Source organism: Rhipicephalus microplus, chromosome X (genome assembly GCF_043290135.1).
Source record: "Rhipicephalus microplus isolate Deutch F79 chromosome X, USDA_Rmic, whole genome shotgun sequence".
In the NCBI taxonomy this organism is placed as follows: domain Eukaryota; kingdom Metazoa; phylum Arthropoda; class Arachnida; order Ixodida; family Ixodidae; genus Rhipicephalus; species Rhipicephalus microplus.
In genome coordinates this window covers 376189980-376217657 of record NC_134710.1, presented here as the reverse complement: position 1 = coordinate 376217657, position 27678 = coordinate 376189980, and the positions used below count along the sequence as shown (strand labels likewise).

General features: G+C 44.2%; 1 protein-coding gene across 2 annotated transcripts in view; it reads right to left on the bottom strand.

Annotated features, from left to right (window-relative positions):
* The window catches only part of LOC142776400 (deoxynucleotidyltransferase terminal-interacting protein 2-like), a 68269-nt gene extending 40946 nt beyond the window's left edge, over window positions 1-27323 (bottom strand). Inside the window, exons 1-6 of one of the 2 annotated variants that reach the window (XM_075880017.1) lie at window positions 27190-27323; window positions 26963-27071; window positions 25999-26125; window positions 21743-21838; window positions 9221-9385; window positions 3114-3223 (exon numbers count right to left, since the gene is read on the bottom strand). In XM_075880017.1, coding sequence (XP_075736132.1) covers window positions 3114-3223; window positions 9221-9385; window positions 21743-21838; window positions 25999-26022 — 395 coding nt within the window. In that variant the 5' untranslated portion in view covers window positions 26023-26125; window positions 26963-27071; window positions 27190-27323. The remainder of the gene's footprint in view (window positions 1-3113; window positions 3224-9220; window positions 9386-21742; window positions 21839-25998; window positions 26126-26962; window positions 27072-27189) is intronic. The other variant, XM_075880018.1, reaches the window with a different exon arrangement.
* Between the last annotated feature and the right edge of the window lie 355 nt (window positions 27324-27678).

Sequence of the window (27678 nt, the reverse complement as noted above, 5' to 3'; positions counted from 1 at the left end):
TTTCTTCTCTCTTTCTCATCTTTCTTGTCCCCTTCCCTAATTCCCCAGTGTAAGGTAGCTTACCTGATGTCTTTCTGGTTAACCTCCCTGCCTTCTACCTTTGGTTGCTTCCTTCCTTCCTCACTGTACGCAAAATGCTTGCAATGACAATAAACTTATTAATTTAAAATCATGTTTATTTGTTATATACTACCTACACATTACTTGCCACAGTTTGATACATATCCAACTGGAGGAAAAATTTAGGCAGAAGACATTTTGATATGAGTGCCAGGGTTTAATGTTGTACATTCATAATCAGTTCACCACGTTCATTATTTCTATCTATAAACATTTTGTAGTCCTCTCATAGAAAATTTCAAGAAGCATTATATCACATTGTGGACATGAACGTTTTCATAAAGTGTCATGCCAGCTACAACAAAACTAATGTAAAGTAAACTTGCTTTAAGTGAGGACTGCAATACTAGTCAACTGTTATTTCAGAACTTGAAGCAGAAATATAAGATGCACAGTGAATGCAGTTTCATAATTGCATACATGCCCAAGCTAAATTTAGCCAGAAAAAGTAACAAAAAATTGCATACAGACTATCACAATACAACCAAAATAATGCTTGTGGTTATTGCATGGAGAATATTGCGCTATTTCGTTGCTTCATTTAACACTGATTAATTAGGCAAGAATTATGTATCAGCTTTTGAGGCAATGAAGCTGGCCGAAAAAGTTTTAAATAAGATGTAGTTGATCGGTTTGTGAAACATCCCATTTGACTGTTTCTAACTTATTGTGCTTGAAGTATTGCTGTTCTCTGATTATTGCAGATGCCCGCGAAATAAGAAAAAAGTTTAAGTGGCGTGCCCGCTTACGCACCTTGAATACAGTGCTCCCTAATGTTCCGCGCGCAAACGACCCCTGTATTTGACCGAACGTTCTGCCACCGCGGCCGCTCTGCGACGATGGCTGTGGCTCTGCGACGACGCACCTGGTGGTTGCGAGAGCAAAAGTGATAACCGCTGCGCCTGCCTATCGCTGTTATGAGCCGCCGTGAACGAAGCATATAGCTTATACGTTAAAGGGCCATTAAGGATAACAACAATTTTATCTCATTAGTGAATTTCCAAAATCGGCGCGCTTGCCACGAGAAGACCCGCAAAAAGGAAGTGCGAAGAGAAAACACCTGAAGTTCCCGAACCAAACGCCTTGACGTGATAGAGTTTGATCGCGTCTACGAAGTCCTATGTAGTTCGTAATCAGTGAAAATGAAGTACATTCTCCACTGAGGGGGCCATCGGTATTACTTACCAAGTTTAAGAGAATATCGTTTATCATTCACGCGAAAGTACAAAATATATACGTGGACTTTGCGGCGCAAAATTTAAAAATGGAACAGTGATCAAAATTTTCTCTTTTAGTAGACTCTTAATAGTGAAATTACGACATTAAGGTTCTCAGAGAGCAACTTATCAATCGAAACGATTTCATTGTTTCACTTCGTGAAACACATCGTGGCGCGAAAGTGAACACGTCACAATTTTTTTTGTAATTCACGGGCTCCTCATTAAGCTCATTATGGTGAAACAACGCCTTACTAAACGAAGGACGAGAAAATGTGCACAGGGCGCAGTAGCGAGTTCAGCGCAGGCAGTGTTTGCAGCATAAACTCGCCTAGCAATGACGTATACACCACCATGCGTTCCCTAGCAAGGTGTTGGAGGAAAGAAAAGTGGATAAATGCAGAGAAGAAGAAGAAAAAAAAACTCATAGGGTCTCATGTGCTTTCACGTAAGACGAGTCGAAGACGAAAGCCATCATCTTGTTCATCTCCGTCGTCGTATTGATCCCTCCGAAAGCTTCTGCACCTAACGTGCATGGTTTTGCACATCATCCGTGATAGATCTACCTTTGACCAAGCTACAATGTCGTGTGATGACGTTATTTTGTAACGGGACGTGATAACGGCATAACGGCGTCACATATTTTGGCGATTTATGACGTAACATCAATAGTGACGTCATCACGACATAATTTCTCGCTTCACTTGTGCTTTGCCCGACGCCGCGGGACGCTGACGGTAACTTTTCAGTTCGATAAATCATCTAAGGCTATTTTGGCTCAAAAGAAAAAAAAAACAAATTTCTGGGCATAGTGGGGTTCAAACCCAGGGGCCCATGGTCCGAAGAAGAGCGTCGTATCCAGAGGAACAAAGATAAACACGACAGCATAAAATTTCGGGTGACATGCAGTTAGACTCAAATATCAATTCCTCTAAAAATGTTGGCCGTATAAATTATATGCATTCAACCTATGATAAAAAAAAGTGAATATACGGGAAGGGTTTGAGAAGGTACGAGGGGATAAATGGCAAAATTTATTAAAATCTTTCACTCAGTGAGTGAATGCGTGTTTTTGCAGCACTGTGAAGGGTTATAAGCAAGGTAGCTTTTTGTTACTAACTCGAGTTAGTAACTAGGCGGTTTGGGTAGTAACAACACGCCTGTTGCTTTCAAGTTTGTAAAAGGTTAGTAACTGTCTCAGAGAGTTAGTAACAGTGGCTGTTACTAACATTTTCCTTCCAGTTACTAGGTTTTTACGAACTTTTTTTTAAGAGTGTACGCTGCTAATACGCGGGACTTCGAAACGAAAACTTGCAAACAGGTGCGCGATTGCAGAAAGAATACGAAAATACCACTTTGGGAAATTCAGTTTTGGGTCAAATTTTCGGGTCCCGAGAGCCGTGTCTCCCCTTAAACGGTGTTCGCGGGTGCCTGTGTGACAGGGGTAAAACTCTAGCTGCAGCCACAACGATCACTGGCGACAGTGCTAGGCTTCCTAGAGACGCAAGAGGAGCAACTGCAGTGAGAAACAGTTCAAAGAACAAATTGAAGATTGGAACACTGGTGGTGTGCGGCCTACCCGCAAGATAGAACACGTCCAGTAGAAAGCACATTAAGCCAGTTATACGAGACCTTTTCCTTTTTTTGTGTGTTTTTGAGCAAGATATGTATTTTCCGTTAGACCACCCACTACAAAGAGCAGGGCAACAACGATCATCATCATCGTCATGCCAGAAATTGGGCAACATCTCTGGCACTCACATTGTCATCACTTACCGTCTAAACTCTGCATCAGCCAGCAATTCTTCAACCATAGTTTGCTTGCGGTCCTTCTTGGGCACCCTTGCATGGTAGAAATCGGCTGGCGAGTCCATTACCGTCCCAACCTAAATTTATGCACATGAAAGACAAGAAACTCTATGAACAATACATAATAACAACATCTGCCACTGCAAGTTTGTCATGAAAAATATTTTTTTTTCCTGCATACTCTGGCCTTGCCACAAAGTCATTCCCAAATAACATTGAAATAGCACACAACTTGCACTACATTTGCGCTTCCTCCTGCGTTATGAAAATATTAACACATAGCCCTTTGTACGTACTAATTTTCTCCTACTTTCCAGGATTGCAACCGTGATTCCACATCTAATCCTCCTCTTCCCCTCCCCCGTAGGCCACAAATGGTGCTGGTGAATTTCAGGCTTACATTTTGTATACATATTGCATAAATTCCAAGGTGTAGAGAGAATAAGCAATTCCTATAGGACAATAAGACAAGTGCTAATGCAACACACATTTAACGCAATGGTTACAGGTTTTCCTTCCCCTGGCAACAAGTTATCTCATCTCAGTGGTGGGAATGCCTTCCAGCATTTTGAAGCAGCCATTGAAGCAGGCAAAATCTGCACTTGGAGCAGCCACCTCTGTGTTTGGAGCACACATCGGCTTTCCATGGCACACTCAGAGGAACATTTAGGTTTAATTAAATTGAATTTTTTCTCAGTTTACATAATAATTTATACAATAGCAGCAAGCCCCCAAAATATGCACAAAAAATAACCAAAGTAGGATTATGTACAGAAACAGTGACCTAACATGGCGACATATTTTGCACCAACAAGCTAGCTGCAGCATGAAATTGATAATAGCACAAGTGTGCCAATTCACGTGCATGCACACACACATTCAAAGCTTGTTGCGCTATAACCTCGTTGAAACGTAATAGCTGCCAGGAACGCAGCTAACTACGCACTGAACGTAAATGTAGTATGCATTAACCACCAAGTACATAAGCAGGCGTAGGTTTCCCCTAAAAATGGGGGGGGGGGGTGGTCAAAGGTTCTTCACAGCGCCACCCTCCCTATGTTGTCAAAGTATGGCGCTGGCTACTGCTTCTCCCCTTTCTATTATGTCAATGGATGAGGATGACTATGCGCCCCCCTGTCAAACTACGACTATGTGCCTCCCTGTTACACTAAAATTTCGTTGAAACGAAATAGGTGCCAGGAACGCAGCTAACTACGCACTGAACGTAAACGTAGTATGCATTAACCACCAAGTACATAAGCAGGCGCAGGGTTTCCCTCCCCTGCAAGGGGGGGGGGGGGTCAAAGGTTTTTCACAGCGCCACCCTCTCTATAATGTCAATGTATGGGGCTGGCCACTGCTTCTCCCCTTTCTATTATGTCAATGAATAAGGACGACTATGTGCCCCCCTGTCGCACCTCCTCTTTATTATATAAATGTAGGAGGATGATACTACACCCCCCTTGCCCTCCTTTCCCACATGTCAATGTATGGGGCTGACTTCGCACGCCCCTCCCTATTATGTCAATGCCTGAGGCTGATGTTGCTCCCCCTTCTCACTCCCCCTATCATGCCAATGTATGGGGCTGACTTTGTGCCCCCCTTTCGCCCCCCCCCCTTCGTGCGCTCGCCTATGATGAAGAACCAATTTGCAGTTCCTTACGTGTACCATCACCAATGAAATAAGTGCACTGCCTTAGTAAATATTGCCTAAAGTACCCACCACAAAGCCACTAAAAAAAAATTTTTTTTTTGCCAATGTTTAGAAACTATTGGCACTCTCGCACGACAATCCGATGGCACGCGGTGGCGACATAAAAGAGCATTTCGAAACTACTGTGGAGTCCGGCATACGCAGCCAATGAAGCGACTGACATAGTGACGAAACGAACATAATAATCGGCTCTTTGCAATAAATGTGTACCGTGATATACCACAAGCGAAAACTGACGACAGTTTTTTTGAGGTGCGGTACCGTCGCAGGCAGCCTATTGTTTACTGGCTAGTTGCATGCAGTGCTTCGCTTACTTGCACAAACACAGTGTTGAGCAGCTTGCTTCAGACCGTGCACAGATGCAGCGAGAAGCCTGAGTTGCAATAACGCGACGATGCGAGCTTTTTGCACGCGATGCTCTAGCGGTCCTGGCAGCAGAAGGAGGCACATTTGGGCTGTCGCCTCATGAAAGCGTGCGCTACGCTTGCTGTCTCGGTGCCCGCAATCCTCAACATTCGACTCCGCAACAGCGAGCTGCTTTCGTTTCTACGAGGCGGTGCATGCTGAACATGGTTCCGCACAATGATTGAGGCGGCAGCGATTGGCGCCTCAGCGCTCACAGGTAGCCACCGGCTATTAAAAGCGTGCAGTAGGCTTAAGGGGGGAGGTGGCATTGAAAAAAAACTTTTTTATTTATTGACCTACAGCAATGAAATTTGGCATGCATACTCATAAGTGTCTAGAATAAGGAAATATACAGTTTCATCATGATAGCTTCAGTAGTTCTCAAGTTACATAATGCTACATGATCCAATTACATGGTCTGCTCGTGGAAAGCCTAGCGCTGCAACAAAACATGCCAGGAAGCTGGGAATGGTGTTGAACTTTACTCAAAAGAAAGCTACAGGGTATGAGACTCTCGGAATTTTTTAATAAGTTCTCTCTTTTTTTTTTAAAGATCATCATGGCTGCCGACACACATTGTCAGAAACAATGGCACGGACAAATCATCGTCTAGAAAAATAACAGGGCCACAAAACAGAAATTGAAGATTGCTGTACCCACAAGCAGTGTTCATGGATTCAGGGAAAAAAAACAGAATCAAAATCGGTCCAGTCATTCTCGTGCTACTCTTTCCACGAGCAATGCACAATGTCCAAAACACACTTGTGAGAAAAAGCCTGTCGAAGTTTTCGACAGGCTTTTTTCAATGAACTTTTTTCTTTCTCGTTGGATATTAATGAAAATTGGCACAGACACTAAGAATAACCTCGCAGTGCTTCCATAAAAATTTTGAAGCGATACCACGAATACTTTACGAGAAACAAATTATTTCTTCATTGAACCATGTGGAGGGGCTGACCATAATGTCAAAAAAAAAGTGTATTGAGAAAGCTGTGTTTTAAGTTTCAACTTTTTTTTACGTCTCTAAGACACCTAAAAACTGTGATCTCAGGTTTGTCTTGTGATATTTGACTTCTTTTCATGATTTACTCCTTTTCATGAGTTACGAAGAACAAGTATGGATTTCAAACCAAATTTTTTGTATGAAGGAGTGGTGTGATAGGTATGACAGAAAAGATTGTAATTGAATAAAACCATATACTGAAATTATTACACACTTTTTTGTGCTGAAGTTGTAATTAGCGTAATTAAGTACTTGATTACAAATATTCACTGAACTTTTTTTTATTTGGAGAGAAGTTTATTGCATCAGAAAAATGGATCACACCATGACGGCCTATGCCTTCTTTCTAAATAACAAAGTTATGGGCAGAAGACTGGTGGCACGGGAATTTCCAGGAGTATAATTATTCACACGAAACGGGCATATAAAAATTCGTGCCCCTGATTCACACATGCTCTTTCGCCGTTCTAGCCGTGAAACGCATCATCTTACAGCCGGTCGCGGAAACTCTAATCTACAGCAATTCATTAACCTCGGAACATTCATTGACGTTCGTGGCGATATCAAGCACGGCTCCAAGCACGTCTGAATCGCATCACAAAAGCTTACTGACAGCACTCCATATGACCGTGGGGTGCGCGGCCGCGTGGACAGTGCAGCCGGCGCGTAATGCACTTGCCGGCGGCGTTCGATCACGATGCGTGAAATGTGTAACTACGAAGACAAAAAATCGGCACGCACTGCACTTGGCATCGCATTTTCGAATGACGACGCGCGAATCTGCTAGCCGCTGTTCCGAGCAATCCTTGGCAGTGAAGGGGGGGGGGGGGTGACGAGCTTGACTGTGTTGTCCGCTGCCGATGCGTAAAATGCCCGTACAATATTCAGAGGAGCTAGCGAGTGATGTGGTACATTCCTTGCGAAGAAGCACGTCACCAAGAGTGCGCTTGCGCGTCGTTCCTGCCCGCAGTCTCGCTGTCAGCGGAGTTAGGCCTAAAGCCGACTGCGATGACGCGCCGCACTCTTAGACCGCCACATGCCCGCTTGTAGTAATCTGATCGTGCATTCGGTGCAGCCACTCGTAGTAATCAGATCGTGCCGCCGCTTACAGCTTCGTTGTTTGCGAAGAAGCACGTCGCCACGAATGCGCTAGCGCGTCGTTCCTGCCCGCAGTCGGCGGAGTTAGGGCTAAGGACGACTCCAATGACGCGCGGCGCTCGTAGACCGCGCTGACGCTTGTGGTAACCTGATCGCGCATCCCCTTACTGCTCGTAACTAAAGCGTAGTTATATCTTAAGTGATTATCAAGCCGTGAACACATCACGAAGTGGCGATTTTCGAGAGCCATGTCCTCGCGACGCACAAGCAGCAGACGACGATCTCCTGGAGCGAGCATCGGGCCTATGGCGAGGCGAGCTGAGGCAACACGGCGGCCACGGTCAATCAAGGGCCTCAAAACGACCTTCAAACATTTGCTTTTTGCTCGATTGTTGTTAAAGGGAGGAGCCAGCTGAGGCAGGAAAGTTAAACACGGAGAAATGAATGCTCTTTCCGATGAGCCCAAGAAGCCGGCTCCCGGCCCAAGCATCGCGAAGCTATTTTTTTAAAATCGCCGTTTTCTCGCCATTTCCAGAAAAATTTTTGCTACCTAGGTGGGTGAAACGAATTTTCCGAAGCACTTCTGCGCGGTTTTCAGTGTAGATATTTTGGAACCAGACAGAAAAAGGGTTCCAGAAACTGAAAATTTGAGTTTCAAAAAATCGATTTTTTTGCCATTTTTCGCGATCCCAAAGCCGCGTCCCCCCTTAAGGGGAGAGGTGGCGTAGAAAAAAAAACTGTTTTGCTTGATAACCTAGAGCAATGAAATTTGATATGCATACTAATAAGCGTCTTAAAGAAGGTAATATGCAGTTTCATTATCATACCTCGAGTAGTTCTGAAGTTACATCATGCTACATGGTTCGATTTTTATGGTCTGCTCGTGAAAAACCTAGCGCTGTAACAAAACATGCCAGAAAGCTCCAAATGGTGTTGATCGTTACTCAAAAGAAGACTATTGGGTATGAGAATCTCAAGATTTTTTTTATCAGTTCTCTCTTTTTGTTTTATAGAGATCACCATGGCTGCCTACACACATTGTCAGAAACAAAGTCATATACAAGTCATCTTCTAGAAAAAAATCTGGGCTAAAAATAACAGTTCAAAGATTGTCAGACCCTCAAGAAATGTTTTGAGATTCAAGAAAAACAACTTCATCAAAATCAGTCCAGTCGTTCCAGTGCTACATTTTCCACAAGCAATGCGCAATGTCAAAAACACACTTGTGAGAAAATGCCTGTAGAAGTTTTCGACAGGCTTTTTCTGGCAAACTTTCCTGTTTCTGGTTGGATATTGATGAAAATTGGCACAGACACTAAGAATGGCTTCACAGGCGATACCTGAATACTTGACGAGAGACAAATTATTTTTTCATTGAACCTCGTGAAGGGGCTGGAGGATTTATAAAATGACAAAAATAGTTGGTAATTACTGTATGCACCGCCAAATGTATGCTAAAGAGGGCTCTTGCATTTCCGAAATAATTTTTTAGCAACATTAAAACTTGTAGTTAACGTTTTCTTCAGCGACACTGCAATGAGCACACTTGAACTACAAACAAGAAGCCCTACAAAAAAATTATTTAGGAGGAAATATGAAAAACTAAGATGGCAGCCCCCTGAAGCACGGTTCAAGGAGCGTGAAAAAACAAACGAAATCAAAATCTGTGAAGTGGTTTCCAAGATATCTGCTCCACGTGCTGTGCATAATGCAGAAAAACACTATTGAGAAAACTGTGTTTAAAGTTTAAACTTCTCTTTTCGTCTCTAAAGTGCCTAAAAATTGTGACCTCGGCTTTGTGTTGCGCTATTTGACTTCTCAGGTATGTGGCCTGAGAAGTCAGTGTTTGTATACCTGGAAATACTTCGGCAGATCCTTGAGGTCATTTTTCTTGTAGAAGCGCTTGGGGTCGAGAACATGCCTCATGCGGAGAACCTCCAGATTATGCTTCAGCTCATTGGTCATCTCTGGTGCAGGCAAGCCAAACCAGCCAGGACCCTTTGTTTTGCTGCGCTCCTCCTGCAAGAGCAGAAATGAAGATTTGTTGTTGAAACTAAGTGAGAGAAAAGTAGCATTATGTTGTTTTCTTTTCTCCCAAATGTCCAGCTACATGAAAGGTGAATGATGTACAGTGGCTGCGAAACTCATGGGATACAACATGAAACTTCAACTTTACAAGAAGATATATTTTCAATGACGCATAAATGTTAACATGAGCTTCTTGCGCATAAAACGTTCTCACCGAAGTATGCAGACTGAGAAACATAAGACATTTTATTAGGTAGCAGCAAAATAGCCAGAGCTGGCGTCATCAACATTATTGTGACATGCCAACACGGAGCAATTATCTAATACAGAGCGACAATAAGGCAGAGGATTACGACATGCTCATAAAAGATAAGAGTGCTATGTGTGCTTCTTCAGACTGTGCTCATGTGTGATAGCCACAGTGATATCAAATAGCAGAAATTCAGTGACTCAATGTACTATCAGACAAGATAAAACATTAATCTCTTGGTACTGCAACTAAATCTCACTTGCAGAAGCAAGTATGTACTATCGTAAAATTAGTTAACCTATTTTGATGCTTTGAAAATAATTCAGGTTTGACAGCAGGCATTTAGAATCACAGCGAAGATAGCTTTTTTTTAGATCAATTTAACAAGATACGCTCATCACTAGAAGAAAGTTCATGGTATCAATGAGTGAAGATAGGTTATAGTGCATAAGGCAGGCATAAACTGTGACTAGCAGCTTACCAAGATCCCTGAAAAAAAAAAGCACAGTACAATTGAATTTTCCTACTGCTAACATATGATGCAAAAACTCAAGAGAATGTTTTGGAGCTGCGTTGAGAGCAATGAAACGAAAAATTCAAGGAGATGGTAAAAACGCAGCAAGTCAGAGAATGAACAGTGATTGTAATGTTCTAGTTGACATTACCAGAGAAAAAACAAGGAGTGGTAAGTTGAGATCATTGTGGCCTGCAAGAGACATGAAATAAGCTATTGCTGATTTCTATAGTATTGTGAACCTTCTTTTATCACAAAGAGAAAGAGGGAAAGAAAAGCTTAAAATTTTAGTTCAGTATTTTTCTGAGTGACTATTCAGCTATTGCTTCATTTGACACACTGTATATAAAACTGATTGCATTGGTCCCTACAAGGCCCGAACAGTAAATGAATAGCCAGAATCAATTATACTAATATAATAATCATGATAAACAATCACTAAACAGTGAATAATTTACCAGGGGTGCACTAATATTCAAATGTTCTAATATTTAAAAATAATGTTCGCCATTCGATTTGATTCACACTGGAACTTTACTGGAATTTTAGTACTTGAACAATTTGAAGTTCCCAAAGACAAATATAGTTAACGTCCAATTGAAAGAGACTCCTTAAGATCTTTAACCCTTTACTGTTGGATGTCGCGAGTTCGCGACATACTGAAAAACTTCGAGCAAGTAAGTCATGCAAGCGTGCCACCTTTAATGCTGGCTGTCAAGTACTCAAGGGGCATGTAGCTATAAAGATGAAAAATTTTACATCGTCTCTTCTAAAATATTTTTAGCTAGAACTAATTATTTTGAAGCTGATGGCGGAGAGCACGAAACATGTGCAAGAGCTCTCATTTCTTCCTTTTTTCTCGCCTTGGTGATGTAAGTTCTATCTTCAATGGTTTTGTTTATTTTGTGTGTGCACTCAAGAGGTCTCACACATGTTACATAGTTCTGCAGTACGTTTTTTGTTGCCATGTCCTTGTTTCTGTAACATATTGAGAATTCGTGACATACACAAAAGTAGGCATTAAAATTGCATTTCAGATAGTTTATAACTGCAGAATCATTTAAAGGTTGCTATTTGAAACTGGAAAATAAATACGATTTTTATTTTTCTCAGAAGTTTCGTAATTCAAGCATTAAAGGGTTAAATATGCTTCACGTCACCACATCGTCGTATTGCGGCAAAGCTGCCTTTCAGGCACCACAGTCAAACTTTTCAGAAAAGTACAATTGTCTGATTAGAAGTGACCCCTTAAAATTTTTAAATTCTTCACCTGATCCCACTTTCATGCTGCAGCCAAGCTGCCTTTCAGGCTTTGCTACGGTCACAAATGTATTGACTCAAGAAAATGCTGGTTCGAACACGGAGATGATAGATGTGACAGAGGTGGGGACTCAAAGGGTTACTGACACAAAAACTTTGGCCTTGCATTTTGCTGCTGCAATGTGTTGCTGGCCGCCTATCAGTCATGAAATGACACATTGTTTGCTGCAGCATGTGACAGATAATTACAGAACCATCATTATCGACCACTTTCAGTTTCCATTTGAGAGAGCCCCAAAAGCCGAATGCAACTATCGCCACTTAACGTGTGCCGCTCTTTAACACGTGAGCAGACAGAACTTGACACACTTCCACACAGTCCGCATCAAGAATTACTTTCAAATATGAAACGGGTCTGCAGTATCACCAAACACAAAACTTTCAAAGCATGCGCCATGGCTACGCACTTACAACCAGCCGCAGAGAAGTATAGACTGCGAGAACAAAAGCGGCAAAAGAATAATGGCAGCTACAATGTCATCACAACTTGTTTCATTGACTGCAGCATGGTGACGGAAGAGAATTAGGGGGTCCCCAAAGGGTCCCGTTCGAGGGCGTCAATGACACAATGAAGTCGAGGGCTCACACAAACTTCAAAATTGACTTAAAATACCTTCCAAGCTATATTTGCTGTTGATTTTTTGCGGATGATATAGGAATGTTCACGGAAATCCACCCTGGAGGCTATCTCGGCTGCAAAATTTTGTGTCAGTGCGCCTTTCAGGACCTAAAATTTGAGATATGAAAAATTGGATGCCCAAGATTTTTAGCATCCAAAATTTTAAATCTTGTGTTGACTTCTACGAGGCAGATATGGAACTCATAACTCGAAGGGAGCACAACCTTGTGTGCTACATCCATTGGGCCTCCAAAGTTGGAAGAGGAGGAGAGGCTGAGAAAATAGCATGGTTGCCTTTCACACGTGAAGTGTTGTCAGCAAGACTTTCGTTGCACTAAATTATATAATTAAATACTACTCAGCCTCTGCATTGCTTCATTTTTAATAAGGCTATGAAACACCGTCCTGCCAGCGCTTTATCAACCTAGCGAAAAGGAACACTTTAATGTTGCTACATCTCATAGGAATATGCGTCCCAACTTTTTTGCCCCACAATTTCACTTCCAACTATTCAAAAAATATTCAGGAAATATTCATGTTTGCTTCACACCCAAACATTTGCTACACGCACAGCTCTGCAAGTTACTTTATAATTATAAAGGAACATGAAATGTGTAGCTTGCATCAAGAGTGCATAAAAAAAAGGAGAAACCTAGGTTTCACATACTCTAAAAATGATGAAAGTTCCCAATTGATAGCTAGGAAAACTCGAGAGTATCTATATATGATTTCTACATAAAACTGCTGGTGAAATATAAAAAAGCACGCATTTTTTCATTTGTACCACAAATGAAAGAATGTTGATACATATATAGTAGGCATCACAATGAACACAGCAGCCCTGCTATCTCGCTTGGCTTGACTCACATGTGCTGCGAATCTGGTACCTAACGTGAAGGTGCGAGGACAAATAACCTTGAACAGTTATTGTGGCTTGGTTTCCGAAAGACGGAGTGCACTCTTCAGCCTAGAGCAGGCGCATAGTTACTGCATTTAGCAGAAATATGGCTGTTCATAGCAGGCTTGTGTTGTGCCGCTACTTCGCCAGCCCCTACCACTTACACCAGTCGATAACTCGTCCTTCTACGCTTCTCGGAGACTGCAAAGCAACTTTCTGAGTGGGATGAACGAGAGAAACGATGAAGCCCTGCGCAAATACAGTGCCTTCTTACTCCACGCCACGCTGATCTTGTCAGGTCGCCCTTACCCCGCCTTGGTGCAACAGATGCATTCAGCAAACCACCGACTCCCCAATGGGGTTATCAGAGCGGTCATTCACAAACCTTGTGGCCCTATGTCATTTACCGGTATTGAGCCTTGGAAGCGAAGGTACGATCATCACTATGCACCATGCGCCGACAAGAGATGCAGGATCGGTGGACTTTTGGCAACTGGGTGGAGAGCATAATGTGGTGGTTGACATCATCATTCCAATTTAATCCAACGCACTGAAGAGTGTTGTGCCTGTTCTTTCAGAGTTGAGACCATCAACACGTAAATACTTTGTATAAAGTATTTTCTGTCTTCCAACTCATCCTCATAACTCCGCCAAGCCCAACACACCCACGTGTTCGCACCGGCCACACAACCCCATTCCTAACAGTGGGGGAAGTGATAAAATGCTGCGACATCCCATACCTAACCGTGATGGCAGCCGTGGGATCAGCCAGCGTCAGCCACCCTGATGTGGGATGTGGTGAGTGCCTGAAGATTACCTCCAGTATCGTCGAATCCAGCTACAACAAAGTGGGCTACAATGCGATTTCCACCACATTGATTTCAGATTCCCCGCCCACCGCTTATAAAAAACAATGTGAAAAATGACTCGTCACTGCGAATATTTTTCCTGGATACTTTTGCTTCAACGAAGTTATCGCCAGTGCTACTGCAAAAGAAAAACAAGCTTGCATAGGATTGCTTCTAAATTCTGCTATTAACTTGGCCATTTCCTCCCTGGCTTGTGACATCCAGAGCGCACGGCCGCATCGCAACACCCAAGTCTTGATCGGAGGCACGCTTTCTGCCACACCTTACGCGCATTCTGGTAAATTTTTGCCATTTAGATGCTCGTCGACTAATCGCCCATCCACTATGATGCTGCCGGTGGGTCTGATGCCCGTGCGGACCGCGTGCGTCATAATGACGATCTTCAAGAACTCCTGCTGTATGCTTTTGACGTCACCCTCAAGACAAAACTACCGCTCATTGTCACTAGCCCTGTAATCATGAATGGCATCTAGGGCATTATGAAAGCGCATGTGCGGCCAGCACGCACCTAGTTCTAGCCTAACTACATTCTGCTGCAACTTCTGAGAACACAAATGTGGGCGTGTCGATGTCACCATGGGTGACTGCAAAAGTACGCACGCATCCAATGCACACTGACTTAACCCATTACTGCTTGCCTCAATGCTGCGGACAAAGCCACGTCGATGCAAATAAATATATCAATGATGCCGATCTTCCTGTTGTTCACTTACGGCTATGATAGTGTGGAGCTTCGGCGCTTTCAGTTGAAGTTTTCAGTAGGCCTCTAGCGAAGCTTTGGCATGCTCGATCGCGGCGCTGTGCATTCGACACTCTCCAAGAGTCTTCGTATGCACATACTTTCTTGTATAACCCGCCCTTGCATATAACCAGCGCCCCCTACTGCAATGCGGTGAAGAAAAAAAAAGTAACCCCGTATGGATGAAATGCCACCTTCCTTGCATTATCGTGAAGGTATGCCGTGAAGCCGACTTGTAGACCAAGACTTGTATAACTCGCACCCCGACTTTATCTCCAAGTTTTCTGTACATTTCGATAGTATTATACGCGATAAAATACGTTCCTTCTGTGTGATGCCAGATGCCTGAGTTAGTGAGAGTTCAGTGCATGTGCTTGCAGGGACCGAAGGATGACTCAAAATCATCAGGTCTTACCAAAGCTTGTGGTTTATCGATGACCTTTCGCTATAACGAAATTCCGCGACAACAAATTTTTTCACGCATCCCATCAATTCAGTTGTAGCGGAATTTGACTACATTGCCAGACCTAGCTAGCACTCTTTGATGTAACTTTGTTCATCAGCCATGAAGCGGCCCCGTCACGGTGGTCTAGTTACCAGATGAAAAACGTTGACCCCTGTTATGTCCGGTGTTGTCGTCGGCCCATAGACGTACGCGTTGGTCGCGGTAGTCCAAAAAGCTCAGACAGCCTCGAACGGTTAAAAACAAGTTTATTCCTATTCGGATGGAGGCGGCGGCCGAACTGCCGGGGGAAACGACGGTGGCTCGTTTGCGCCGAGCGGGGGAAGGGGAGGAGTCAACATCTGGAAGAAGTTTCAGCAACCGGTCCTTCGCGGGTTCGGAGCACTCGTGACACAGGGGTGCTTGGAACACAACATCTCCTCCCTCCTTAGCTTGTCGCTTGGAAGCGATCTGGGGGCCGCCGTGGGCGCGTGGACGCTTTGGACGCACTAGGAAGAGAAGCCTCCGCTCGCTGTGTGTCGTTTCTCTTGTGTTCAGGGCCGGCGGGCGGCGGCGCCGATTCATCTGGTGCGAGATGCCAGGCTAAGTGGAACGAAGCTTCCGTAGAGGTGGCTGCTTGAATGGGAGGTTCCCTTGGCAAATTACCTGAACGGCGTAGCTGATTAAGGTGGCGGCGTGTGGCCTTTCCACCAATGTCGACGAGCCATGACCGCAAACCTATGCGTTTGAGTGCCGTCGCTTCAACCCAGCCGGGCTTTCTGTGGAACTGGTGGGCGTATATGCGCTGTCCACTTTCAATTCTCCTGCTATGCGGGAGCTTTTCTTCCTCCGATGGTGCTTTCGCTGAGGGCTCCGGGACAATTGCTGTCAGCTGGGTTCTCATTTCTCGTCTGAACATCAATTTCGCTGGCGTTTGATCAGTAGTGCTTTGAACAGTGTTGTGCTGTCTGAAGAGAAAGCGCGCGATGCGGCGTTGCATTGTCCCAGTCTGGTCTTTAGTAAGGGCGCGCTTTAGCTCAGCCACGTAGCGCTCGGCTTGTCCGTTCGTAGCCGGGTGGTAAGGAGCTGATGTAACAGACGAGACGCCGTTGTCGCTGTAAAACTTGAGAATCTCCGTGGACACAAACGGAGTGCCGTTGTCCGAGACCACCTTGCGCGGTAGGCCAAACGTTGCAAACAACGACCGCAGAGTGTCGATAACTGCCGCCGATGTAGTTGTAGCCATTTGTTTTACCTCCAGCCACTTGGTGTATGCGTCTACAACCACCAGGAACGAACACCCTTCGATAGGTCCAGCAAAATCAATGTGCAGGGTGTGCCAAGGCGTGTCTGGTCTTTCCCATTCAGGAATAGGAGCTCTTGGCGGGCTTCTGTGGTTGCATTGGCAAGGCTGACAATCGTGAACTGTAACGGCGTTTAAGTCATATAGTGCCGATGACGTTAGTGCTGTTCGGCTTGTATCTTGCGTCTGGCCCTTCTGTGCGTCGACATTGTTGTTCCGTTGCACTGAAGTCTTCGGTCCGAGCTGTTTGCACTTCGAGATGTATGCCTTTTCAATGTGTCCCAGTTTTTGGCAAAAATTGCAGGTCGCTGTCTTGTATCAACATACCTGGGGATCGTGCATGTCGTCGCATCGCCAACAGCGCAGTGTCTTTCTGCTTGATTTCGCCTTAGACGTGGAGTGACCTGACTGCTGACTGGTGTGATGCACCGGCTCGACGTTCCGTCGAATATCCCTCTGCTGGTGACCGGCGCTCTCCGCTCGTTGGGCGATGTCGTAGGCTTTGGAGAAGGTGAGACCCGTCTCCGCGAACAGGCGTTGTTGTAGGCCTGCGTCACGCAGTCCGCACACAAAACGGTCACGCAACATAATGTCCAAGGGGAGCATAGTGGTGTTAGCAGGTGTGGCAGTCGATCCTCCCTCCTGCGCAGTAGCTGCAGCTGTCGCGGTCAACGTCCCGAAATTGCAGTCAGCAGCGAGCTTTTTGAGAGCTGCTACGTATTCGGCCACTTTTTCGCCTTCCAGTTGGTCTCGCCGTTGAAAGCGGGCTCGACAGTAGACCTCCGATGGCCTTGGGTCATAGTGCTCTTGTATCGCTGCTACGATGTCGTCGTAGTCAACGGCTGCTAGAGTGCGTGGCTGAATCAGAGCACAGACTGTGTCGTATGTCTGCTCCCCACACAGCGTTAGCAGGTTGGCCCTCTTCATTGCTGCATCAGTGATGTTGTTAGCCTCGAAGTAAAATTGCAGGCGTCCAAACCACGATGACCATGATGAGCCGTTGAATTCGGGTAGCCGATTTGGGAGCCCGTGCGTAGCCATAGCTTGTAGCTTGTCAATATCGTTGCGTAGCGTTGGTCCAAATCCCATCCTCGTCACCACTGTTATGTCCGGTGTTGTCGTCAGCCCATAGACGTACGCGTTGGTCGCGGTAGTCCAAAAAGCTCAGACAGCCTCGAACGGTTAAAAACAAGTTTATTCCTATTCGGATGGAGGCGGCGGCCGAACTTTTAGGGGAAACGACGGTGGCTCGTTTGCGCCGAGCGGGGGAAGGGGAGGAGTCAACATCTGGAAGCAGTTTCAGCAACCGGTCCTTCGCAGGTTCGGAGCGCTCGTGACACAGGGGTGCTTGGAACACAACAACCCCCAAACTCAATTGATTGATATGCGTTGTGTTCTCCAACAAAAAACCGCTGCGCAAGAGCAAGACCCGCTGCTTCATCGGCAGCCCTCGGTGGTGGCTCATTTCCGATGTCGTCGTCATCATCGTCATTTTCAGGAATGCAGTCATGGGGCCGAACCATCTGCACGATTTCGCTGTCCGTTAGTGGACCGCATGTTTTGACGTTGCTGTCCACAGCGACATACTCGTCAAAACGGACGTCACCGAGAGCGGCGCGAAAGCTACCGTCGTCGAGCTCATTTGTTTGCACTTCCTCTGGCGCACAAGGAGAAGCATCCCCCGAGTTTTTCATGAAACATCAGGCCCGGAAACAATTGGCGATGGTTTCTTCTTTCACGCGGGTCCAAGCTCGCATGTTGATGGCGCATGTTGATGGCACTAAGCAAACTCACCTCGTATTGCGACGAGTTGTCCATGCACAAAAGCATGCGCTCGACGAGATGCTGCCTATACAATACCTTCACATTTTTTATTATGCCCTGGCCCATAGGCTGCAACACGGACGTCGTGTTTGCAGGCAGGTACACAAGACGGATGGCACTCAAGGCAGGTACGTTCATGTGGGCACTACATTGGTCCACAAGGAACAACACCTTACGGCTTGATTGCGTGAACTTGCGGTCGAGTTTGGTGATCCAGTCCTTAAATATATCGGATGTCATCCACGCCTTTCTGTTCGAGGCATAATCCACAGGAAGCGTCTTCACGCCTTTAAAGCACCTAGGCTTGGCAGCCTTCCCGATCTCAAGCAGGCGACACCGTTCTGTGCCAGTCATGTTCGCCGCGACTAGCACTGACACTCTCTCTTTGCTTCTTTTGCCTCCAGAACAGTCGTCGTCTTTAAATGTCAGGGTCTTGTCCGGTAGCAGCCGATAAAAAAGCGCAGTCTCGTCTGCATTAAAAATGTCTGCCGGCTGGTATTCGAGGTACTCGCGAAGCTTGCCCGCTTTCCATGTCAGGCACGTTTCCTCATCGACTGACGCCTTCTCCCCACACACGCTTTTAAAAATCAAGTCGTGGCGATGTTTGAAACGCGTAAGCCGCCCATTCGAAGCAGCGAAGTCGTTGATGCCCAACATTTCAGCAAGCGATGACGCTTTTGCCATGACGACTTTACCACTGAGAGGAAGTTTGTTGTTTCGTGCTTCTCTGATCCAAATCAGCAGTGCTTCCTCCAACTTGGGGTAGGCGCCGGTGCGCATCCGCTTCCGCGATGTCTTGAGTTTTTCACTTTCAAACGCATCCAATATTAGCCGCTTATTCTTTATGAAAGTCGACAGCGTGTTAGGCTTAATGCCGTACTTTCTTGCAATGTCTTGTTTGGCGGTGCCTCCCTGGTCAACTTCCTTCAAGACTTCGACTTTCGTCGCTAGGTCTAGCGTTCGGTAAGGGCCACGAGTTGCCATTATCAAACGTACGTCACCACCACAACACTCAAAATCAGAAGCGCGGAAACACGTGTGGAATCAACCCAGCGTGCGGGTGATGCGGTGACATACTCGAGTATCGACAAAAGTCAACTAAAGAGTCAGTCGATGCCGCCGATGCGATTCGCCAGCGTTAAAAAGATTGCCGCTTCAAGATCTGTGGGGCTGCGGACAGTAGTGATGGCGAAGACACCAGCGCGGTCCGACAGATGTTTTGGCATATGAAAAGTTCCCCATTTTACTGTAAAATTACGGTCGCGACGAGACTGTCGATTGAAAAACTTCTAATTAACCAATATTATGGGTTTTTAACTTCGAATCATCGAGCATTTTTTTCTATACGATTGCATGCAAAACTGATGGGACCACTTGCTCATTTCTAATTAACCGAAACTTCCAATTAAGCGACTTCGAATTACCGGGAGTCGACTGTACTAGATTCTTTTGACAGGAACACCAAATCGTGACTGGCCTTTTTTTTTCATATTTACTGTCTTTAACCTACCGCTGCGTTCGCCGCATGCCCTCGGAGCTCGTAGATCGCTATTGCGTCGCCATGACTGTGGTTTTGTGCGCGGCGCTTGCGGCTAACGGTAGTTCCTTTTTCAATCCCCGTGCGCTTAGCTGCTTATGCACCTTAAAAATTAAGTCACCTTATGCTATCTAAAATCACCTCTGCTGTGGTTTTGTCCGCAGAGTTTGTGGAAAGCAGCGTTGCTATGACTGGTTGAGTGTTCGGCGCGGGCACACTTTCAGGGTTTTGTCAGGTAGGTCGTTGCCATACACAATTGTGTAAAGAACAACCGCCGCTTCATCCACAGCGGTTGTGGCAATGACAATCACACGCACTGTAGAAGACAGTGTGTGCCCCAGCCGCATGCAAACTTCCGAAGCTTCGATCATGTTACTCTCGGCCTTCGTTCAACAGTTTCAGTACTAAAGTTCATATCACCCGCCACGATTAGAAAGAGTGTTCAGAACATTCTAATTCCGGCCCAATGGATATAGTAGAATTTGGCAGGAGAATTTCACGAATTTGTATCTACCAGGGTTCCGCATCCCTGAGATTCAACTTTTAAATTCATTTATAATAAAATGGGGCAAGTTCGAAAAGCCTAGAGCGGATTCAGCTGCTTTGTTGTCAATGTGTCCAGATCACGCAAAGAAATTTTGATTTCTGGGAGATTTTCATGACAATCGTACAAACGGAAGAAAAAGTCGAAATCCGGGAGTCTCCCGGCGAATACGAGACTTGGCAGGTATGGTGCGTGATTATGAGGCTCACTGTAGTGGGGGCTCTGGGGTCATTTCAACTACATCTAAGCACACAGCTGTTTTTTAGGGTTGCCACCTTTTCTCAAACAAAAGAAACGACCCGTCGATGGGGGAGGGGGGGAGAGAGCTACTTAGAAGATTAGTGTTGAAAAATACACGCTATGTCAGGTCTTCAGCATGCAGTGCCATTTAATGTAACATTGTTTTCCTTGAGCCAAATAAACCTGATGTACAAACAAAAATGGCACATTGAGGTAACCTACTAATCTAATTGCTGGCATAAAAATGCCCATGATTATAATGACACTTCGTTTACTGCTCTAAAAAAACTACCATTGACAGCGGCTACACACCAGCAACCAGTTCGCTGTCTAAAAAACCAGCTGAGCAAATCTAAAACAGGACGGGTGACAACCCTGGTGCTTAGAGTTTTTGCGTTACCGCCTCATCGAGCCTAGAAATGCGAGAATACTGTTTCAAGGCAGGCGAAGAACTGAGCATCCATAATTGAGGTAGAATGCAGCAGTAACCTGAGAATATCAAAGAGCATTACAGCTTGTGTAGGTATATGAGAACGTATATATTACAGCTAGAAATTATTGGCTTGACTGTTTCACGACAGTATCAGTGTACACAGGCTTGTTGCCCAATGAAATTATGTACAGGTAAACCAAGAAGAACCTAATTAAAATGCTCAAGATATTGCACTAGTAGTTTTTTTTTCAAATCACTTATTGCATAATAAATACAGCAATTTTCAGAATAAAACAAATAACAAAATAAGTCTTTGGAAGCTTAAAAAATGAACATGAAGAAACTTTCTCCCTGGTTTATAGCATGGAATCTTGTGTAATGTGACTCGGTGCTCTAAAAGCTTTTCTGGGCAGATGCTTGAAAAGAAGGTGATTCAAGTGGATCCCACTTCTGCCATAGTGCATAATGCACTGCAGTATGTACAAATAAATAAATGAAAATTCTTCTCTAGCTCATCTGCTCGCAACTCACCAGAAAACTGTTTTTGTTTTATTCTCACATATATATTAGGGCAAGAAGAAAGAGTGCTGGACACACGGCAGCAAAGCAATGACATACTTAGTTTCTTGTTCTTTCGCCGTCCTGTGTCCCAGTGCAGTTTGTTGCCGTCCTAATCACATACCAACCAGCCCAGTTGGAAACACTCCTGCAGAAGTATATATAACACACCCACACAGAGTGCCAAAAAAAATTAAGCCCCAGCATGCTTTCCAATATAGATCAACAACGACAGTAGGTCTACAAGTGAACGCCTACCTTGCGGCGTAGTTTGATGCGTCTCGGGGACTCTGAGTACGGAGGTACACAATCCTGTTTCCCAAAACCAGGAGTGAGCAAGCTTCCCTTCAGCAACTGCAATGAAAAACTTTCTTGAGCTCACAACAGGCGATGGCTTTCAACTACTATTTTCTTCCTCATGTTCTAAAGAAGAATGGTTGCACGCTTATGCATACTGAGCGAGCCACTGTTTACAAGGGCACAAGACTTTCAAGCAGAAAATTATAATTAAAAAAAGGAGTTAAATTTTTGTGATGCCTAGCAATACAGCCTCAAATGCGAAGTTCTGATTTGTAGAGGATCTTGTGAGCTAAACAATAATTTTACGATGAAAATGTGCCATAGCCTAATATAGCGAAAATTTCCATCTGTTGTGGAATGCATGGCCATCAGTAAATTGATCAATCAATAAATAACATCAACATAGCCTAATATAGCAGAAATTTACATCTGTTGTGCAATGCATGGCCATCAGTGAATTGATCAATCATTAAAAAAGATCAACGTAACACTTTCTTTAAAGAATAAAAATACATTTGCTCCACTATATGCCAGAAAGCTATGCACACCACTAGAAAAAAATTGATGGAAACAAACAAAAAGATAAAAAGCAGGGTCAGTATGAGGATGTCAAGTGATTGAAGAAAAGTAGTCGTGGCATAGAGTTATTATGTATATATTAAGTGGCATTATTGCAATTGAGCTTCATGTACCATGTCTTATGATTAAGGTAGAAAACATACACTGGACAAAAACATTCAAATGTTTGTTTAACCAATTATTAGCAGAAAAATAAGATCTTTGAAATTGACAAAGTAAATATTGTCAACTACACCAGGGTTGCCTTTGATGGCTACTTTGCAGCTGATTGGCCATTTTTCACCTCATCTGGTGACGAAAATTCCCGGCTGGTACCATGGTTTTTTTCTGGGTATTTTAAACTTATATTTTGCTGCATTTAGGAGCAATTTTCCTGAGTATCTGGGCATAAAATACCTAGGAAACAAAGCAACTATACTCTTTCCCCTAAGATTTTCTGACACATCACATGATGCGTCCGCAAGTCTTCGCCCCGCGATCACTGATGCACTTTGAGAAAATGCACTTACCAGGATATAGCGATAAAGTTTATGTTATTTTTCGCGTAGTCAGTAGTGACCAACACATGCTGGGAGGAATGGGGGGGAGGGCGGGAGGGCAAAAGGCCAAAAAAGTAGTGCTTTTATGAATTCGAGTAGAAGTGATACATGGGAAAAGTCCCTTTTTAAGGGCCCCTTTTGGCTAATTTCAAACTGACGAAGTTGCACGCACATTGGTAAATGCGCGACTAGCACGGAGCTCATGCTGACAACTCATGCACAGCAAGCACCTGTTCTCCTGCCAACTTGGCAATCACGGAGGAGATCCGCAAACAAACAAAAAATTGATGCAGTTTCACACAAGTGCTGCGAAGCCTGAGGGAAGTGCAGAAATGGGAAATCTACCTTGTTTATTTTCGTTTTTTTCTTTCTTATCTTTTTCAGGGTTTTTTCCTCTCTGTTTTCCCATTTCTATAAATTTCTATTTTGCTTCTTATTTGGTTCTTTCTGATTATCTCTTTCATGCTTGCTACTTCTTCCAAATTTTTAAACATGTATTTGCCTGCAATACTACAAGTGACGACAACAGAATACGATCGCGGCATACGACAGCATAGGCGTCTGCAGGGTTCCCTTTCAGGGGAGGGTGAAGGTGCGCCAGAGCGCACGCTTCCCTATTTATTATTGCCAATGTATGGGGCTGGCTGTGCACCCCACCACTTGGGTGACTAGGGAGGGCGACCGCTCTCCCTGCCCCACCCTCCCAAGCGCACGCCTTTGTTTGACAGCATACAACAGCGAGGCCCTTTAAAGGAATACTGAACAAAACTTTTGCAGCCAATATTTTCAGCCAGATCGATAAATTGGATCCTGAAATCGATAGAGACAACCTTCATTCCAAGCAGAAACTACAGAAAAATAATTAACATAATGCGTTTTCCCAAACTGTCGTGTTTAGCGGCAGCGCCATGAACTAGAAGATATGAGGTTGGGTGACGTCAACTCAACAGAAACTGGCATGCCAACAATGCCAGCCCATCGCCCGCGTCTCTCGACTTACTCATCTTTCATTTGGGTTCCCGAAACCGGTATGAACAGCAACAGCAGCGAACAATGCTTCCGGCTGGGGCAAAGTGCCAGCGCTTTTGTGGAAGGGAAAGAGGAGAGTGAAAGGACAGCTGGAGAAAAGGAAGTGGAGGACAATAAACGCGCATCCTGCATGCGCCTCGGTGAGTTTGACATAACTGCTCGCCTTAGCGAGCAGCCGCCATGCGCTCACAATACAACCAACTGTTCAAAAATACAGAAAATAAACTTCGTTTATCTCAACAGCGGCATCTTCTGAGTAGAATTTCAAAGTATCGTCAGTTTTTACAATTTTTGTTCAGTATCCCTTTAAAGTACTGCACACTTGAAAGAAGGTGGCCTGGTCATCTTCAACCATGCACTACTGGAAATCTGGGCTGGCATTGCAGTAACTACTAATCATTTCCTGTCCGTCACTTCAAGCAAGGCCTGCTACTATGAATAATGTTCCCACCAGTAGGCAGAAATGTACCAATCTTTTTTACTGGCAGTTAATTTGTTCATCCTAAGTAGACTACATGTATGCTCACTGAACTTACAATTTGTTCGCTTATTTACCACTGGATTACGCTTGAAAACTATGGATGACTGGAAAAAAAAGTATTTATTTATTTCTATTTCACTGCAATCAGTAATATCATTCAAAACTATAATACTCATCGTTCAAATATGAAAAAAAAATTCTACATTATACAGCATTTCTATCATTTGGCTACAAATTTGGTGGTAACAGTAAATACCATTATATGGCCTGGCTACTTTAACCTGAGTTTTGGTTCCTCTTTGAATTTACCCAAGGGCAACACTGATGTACAGTATGGTCCACTGTTAAAAGGAACACCCGAATGCACAATATCAATATTCCTGGCCCTCTAAGAGCAAGTGGATTAAGAAGCAATCTTCATAGAAGCCAATAGTCTGTCAAGAGAAGTGGGAACTTTAACCAACAGTAGCATTATGCATATCTAAGCCGCTATGATTCCGTAAGATAGCGAAGGCTAAAAATGCTGCTCACACAGGTGTTTCCTTTAACAGTGGACCCGTCTGTACATCATAAAACTGCATCTACCTCAAAGGACTATTGGGGCCGTTTTCGAATCAAGGCGTGGAGATTTAAAATTAAAAGCAATATGCTTGTGCATTATTGTTGGCTGCCAAATTTCTTGTATCAGCAAAAAGACACTTAGGCGATTACAGTGTACTATTGGCGTCAAATGAAACCGAACAGCGGAGTGCGTGTTTCAAGTATTAGAAACAGTACAGTGTTGGCCGTCCAGTCATCACTATTGACAGGCAGGCACATCCGGTTTGGCAGCACTGCGCGATCCACCTAGAGTGCGTTATCTCCGTTTCTGCTCTAGCTTTCATATGGTGACAATGGTGGAAATCGTGGGCGTGCCGAGCGCTTTTGATCGTATCACTCGCAATTTCTTGCTTTTACTGCAGCGTCGCAGAGCAATCGGTGTCTCAGCACGATAAAACGAAAAGAGAAATATAAACGACTGTCATATCTAGTTCGCCAGTGCTGCTTCACCTACACCTTTATTTCAGAGGACGACCCGAAAACACTTCATTTTAACTGGAAACGCCGAGTGTTTCTTAGAAAGAGAGCACGCAAATTGTTTCACTTTACCGCCACGAAGTGAAACAGCGTGAAATCGCCAGCATTATGAACTTACCTTTGTCTACTATAAATACAATTTGCGAGGCATTCTGTGATAATTGACTCCATGATGACAAACCGTGCTATACAATACTCGCCTTCGGCTCCAGTAGTTTAACCTCTGTATTTTTTTTTAAATTTTATTCCTTTCAAGTACCCTACTTGGAACACAAGCAGAAATATAGCATAATAGAGGAACCGTGCAGTGCTGCCACACTGGATGTGTGGACCTGTCTGTGTCATTGACTGGTGGACAGCACGCACTATGCCATTGATAAGGCTTGCACCACGCGCTCCGCTGTTTGCGTTTCATTTGATGCTGATAGTACATAGCATGCAATGTGACCGAAGTGCACAATTATGCACAAACAGGAGGATCATGCACTAAATAACAGCAAAATGCTCACACTGTCAGCAGATGACTCAAGCATAAGTTCCTTGACTTTCTGAGCCGACTTGGATGCAGCATCATGAGATGCCACATATGTGTCATCCAGAATAATTCCCGGGTTCAGCTCCGATGCTAACTTTACCCTGCATCAACACAATGAAAAAGAAAGGCAAGCAGCAATTATTCATAATTTGGCAGGAAATTAGTTCCAAGCAGAACATGATATACATCAAGCACACACTCGGACAGTTTCATACAATTGACACGCCAGAGACAATCACATGTGTGTTAATGTCGAAATATGCAAACATTGAACAACACACAATGGACAGATGGATGGCAAGTCGAACTCTCACTAACAAGGGACAAGTTTTGCGGTCTTAACTACTCCACTCCATATAGAAGTTGAAAAATAGACAAAACGCCAGAATTAGCTTCTTTTTCCCAAAGAGCACTTATATAGCCAACAGTATTATTTAAGGTGTTTTAATGTATTGACATGCATGAAATAGGCTAACTCCGCTTTCCCCCTTCCCCCCATCCATGTACTTTATGACCCCACAGGGAGAAGCTTTGCAGAACATGCACAGAGTACCATGGGAAACAGAAAGTATATCACGCAGGAGGTAAATCTAGGCCATTTGCTTGGATACACGTGCTGTGACGGTGTCACACGGTAACCTTTCGATCACAACAATGATCGAATTGTTCGGCTATCATTGACTTTATTCCCTAGCTTACGCAAAGGAAGAAATTGTGATCACAAAACTAGGTCCCGATTGGGCTGGTTAGCGATTTAAAGTGCACAAAATGATGATGGTGTTTTCGTTTAGGAACATTCAGATCCTCACTTAACTGTTAAAAGAAGCAATAATGCTGTGTTATTTTCGTCAGCCATACCATATCAACAGCAGTGTCTCGCAGCTCAATAAAAAAATGACGTACAGGAGAAGCGGCCTAAGCCCAAGAATGGCACACACCTTTCTCTGGTCGTGCATGGTGCTTCTTCAGTCTCTGGCTCAATCCGAGGTTTGCTGTCAATGACGAACACGGGCGTATTAGGCTCGTCATCATTGTCATCCGAGTCGTCTGCAAATATGTAAAACCACACTTCTCTATACAGAGGGGCTGACGCACAGCCAGGAACTAAAATTATATGTGATCAAGCGCTTGCCACGAAGAGCGAACACGGCACCTGACGACTTACCCGACCCGCATTTCGACAGCGCTATGCCGTCGAACTTCTGAAGATATCTTGACTGCAGTGACGAGACTATGCTGGGGGGGTCTTTGGTTTCTTACATTATGGCGACGTAAACTGATTCAAAAGGCGATTAACTGATTAAATAGGAGGCGTTGATTAAACTCTCACTATCACGCTAGCGGCGACCACATGGGCGCTCGAGTTCAATGAAAGCTGCCATATCATAGAGAAAAAAAGTTTCTCTATGGCCATATTGGCTAGTCTTGTCATGTTTATCTTGACTAGTCTTGACTGCGTTGGACTACCAATACTGTAAAAAACAAAATTGAACCTAATAAAAACAAATTTCGTACGTTCAATTTAACTAAAAAGTGACTTACATGTAATGTATTAGGAAGTTGTTATAACGTGGTGTATATTTGTTTCTTAAACAGATAAATGTGTTTTACTTTTGTAAGGTTTGTTTTTGTTCGATATCATCATCAAGTAAAG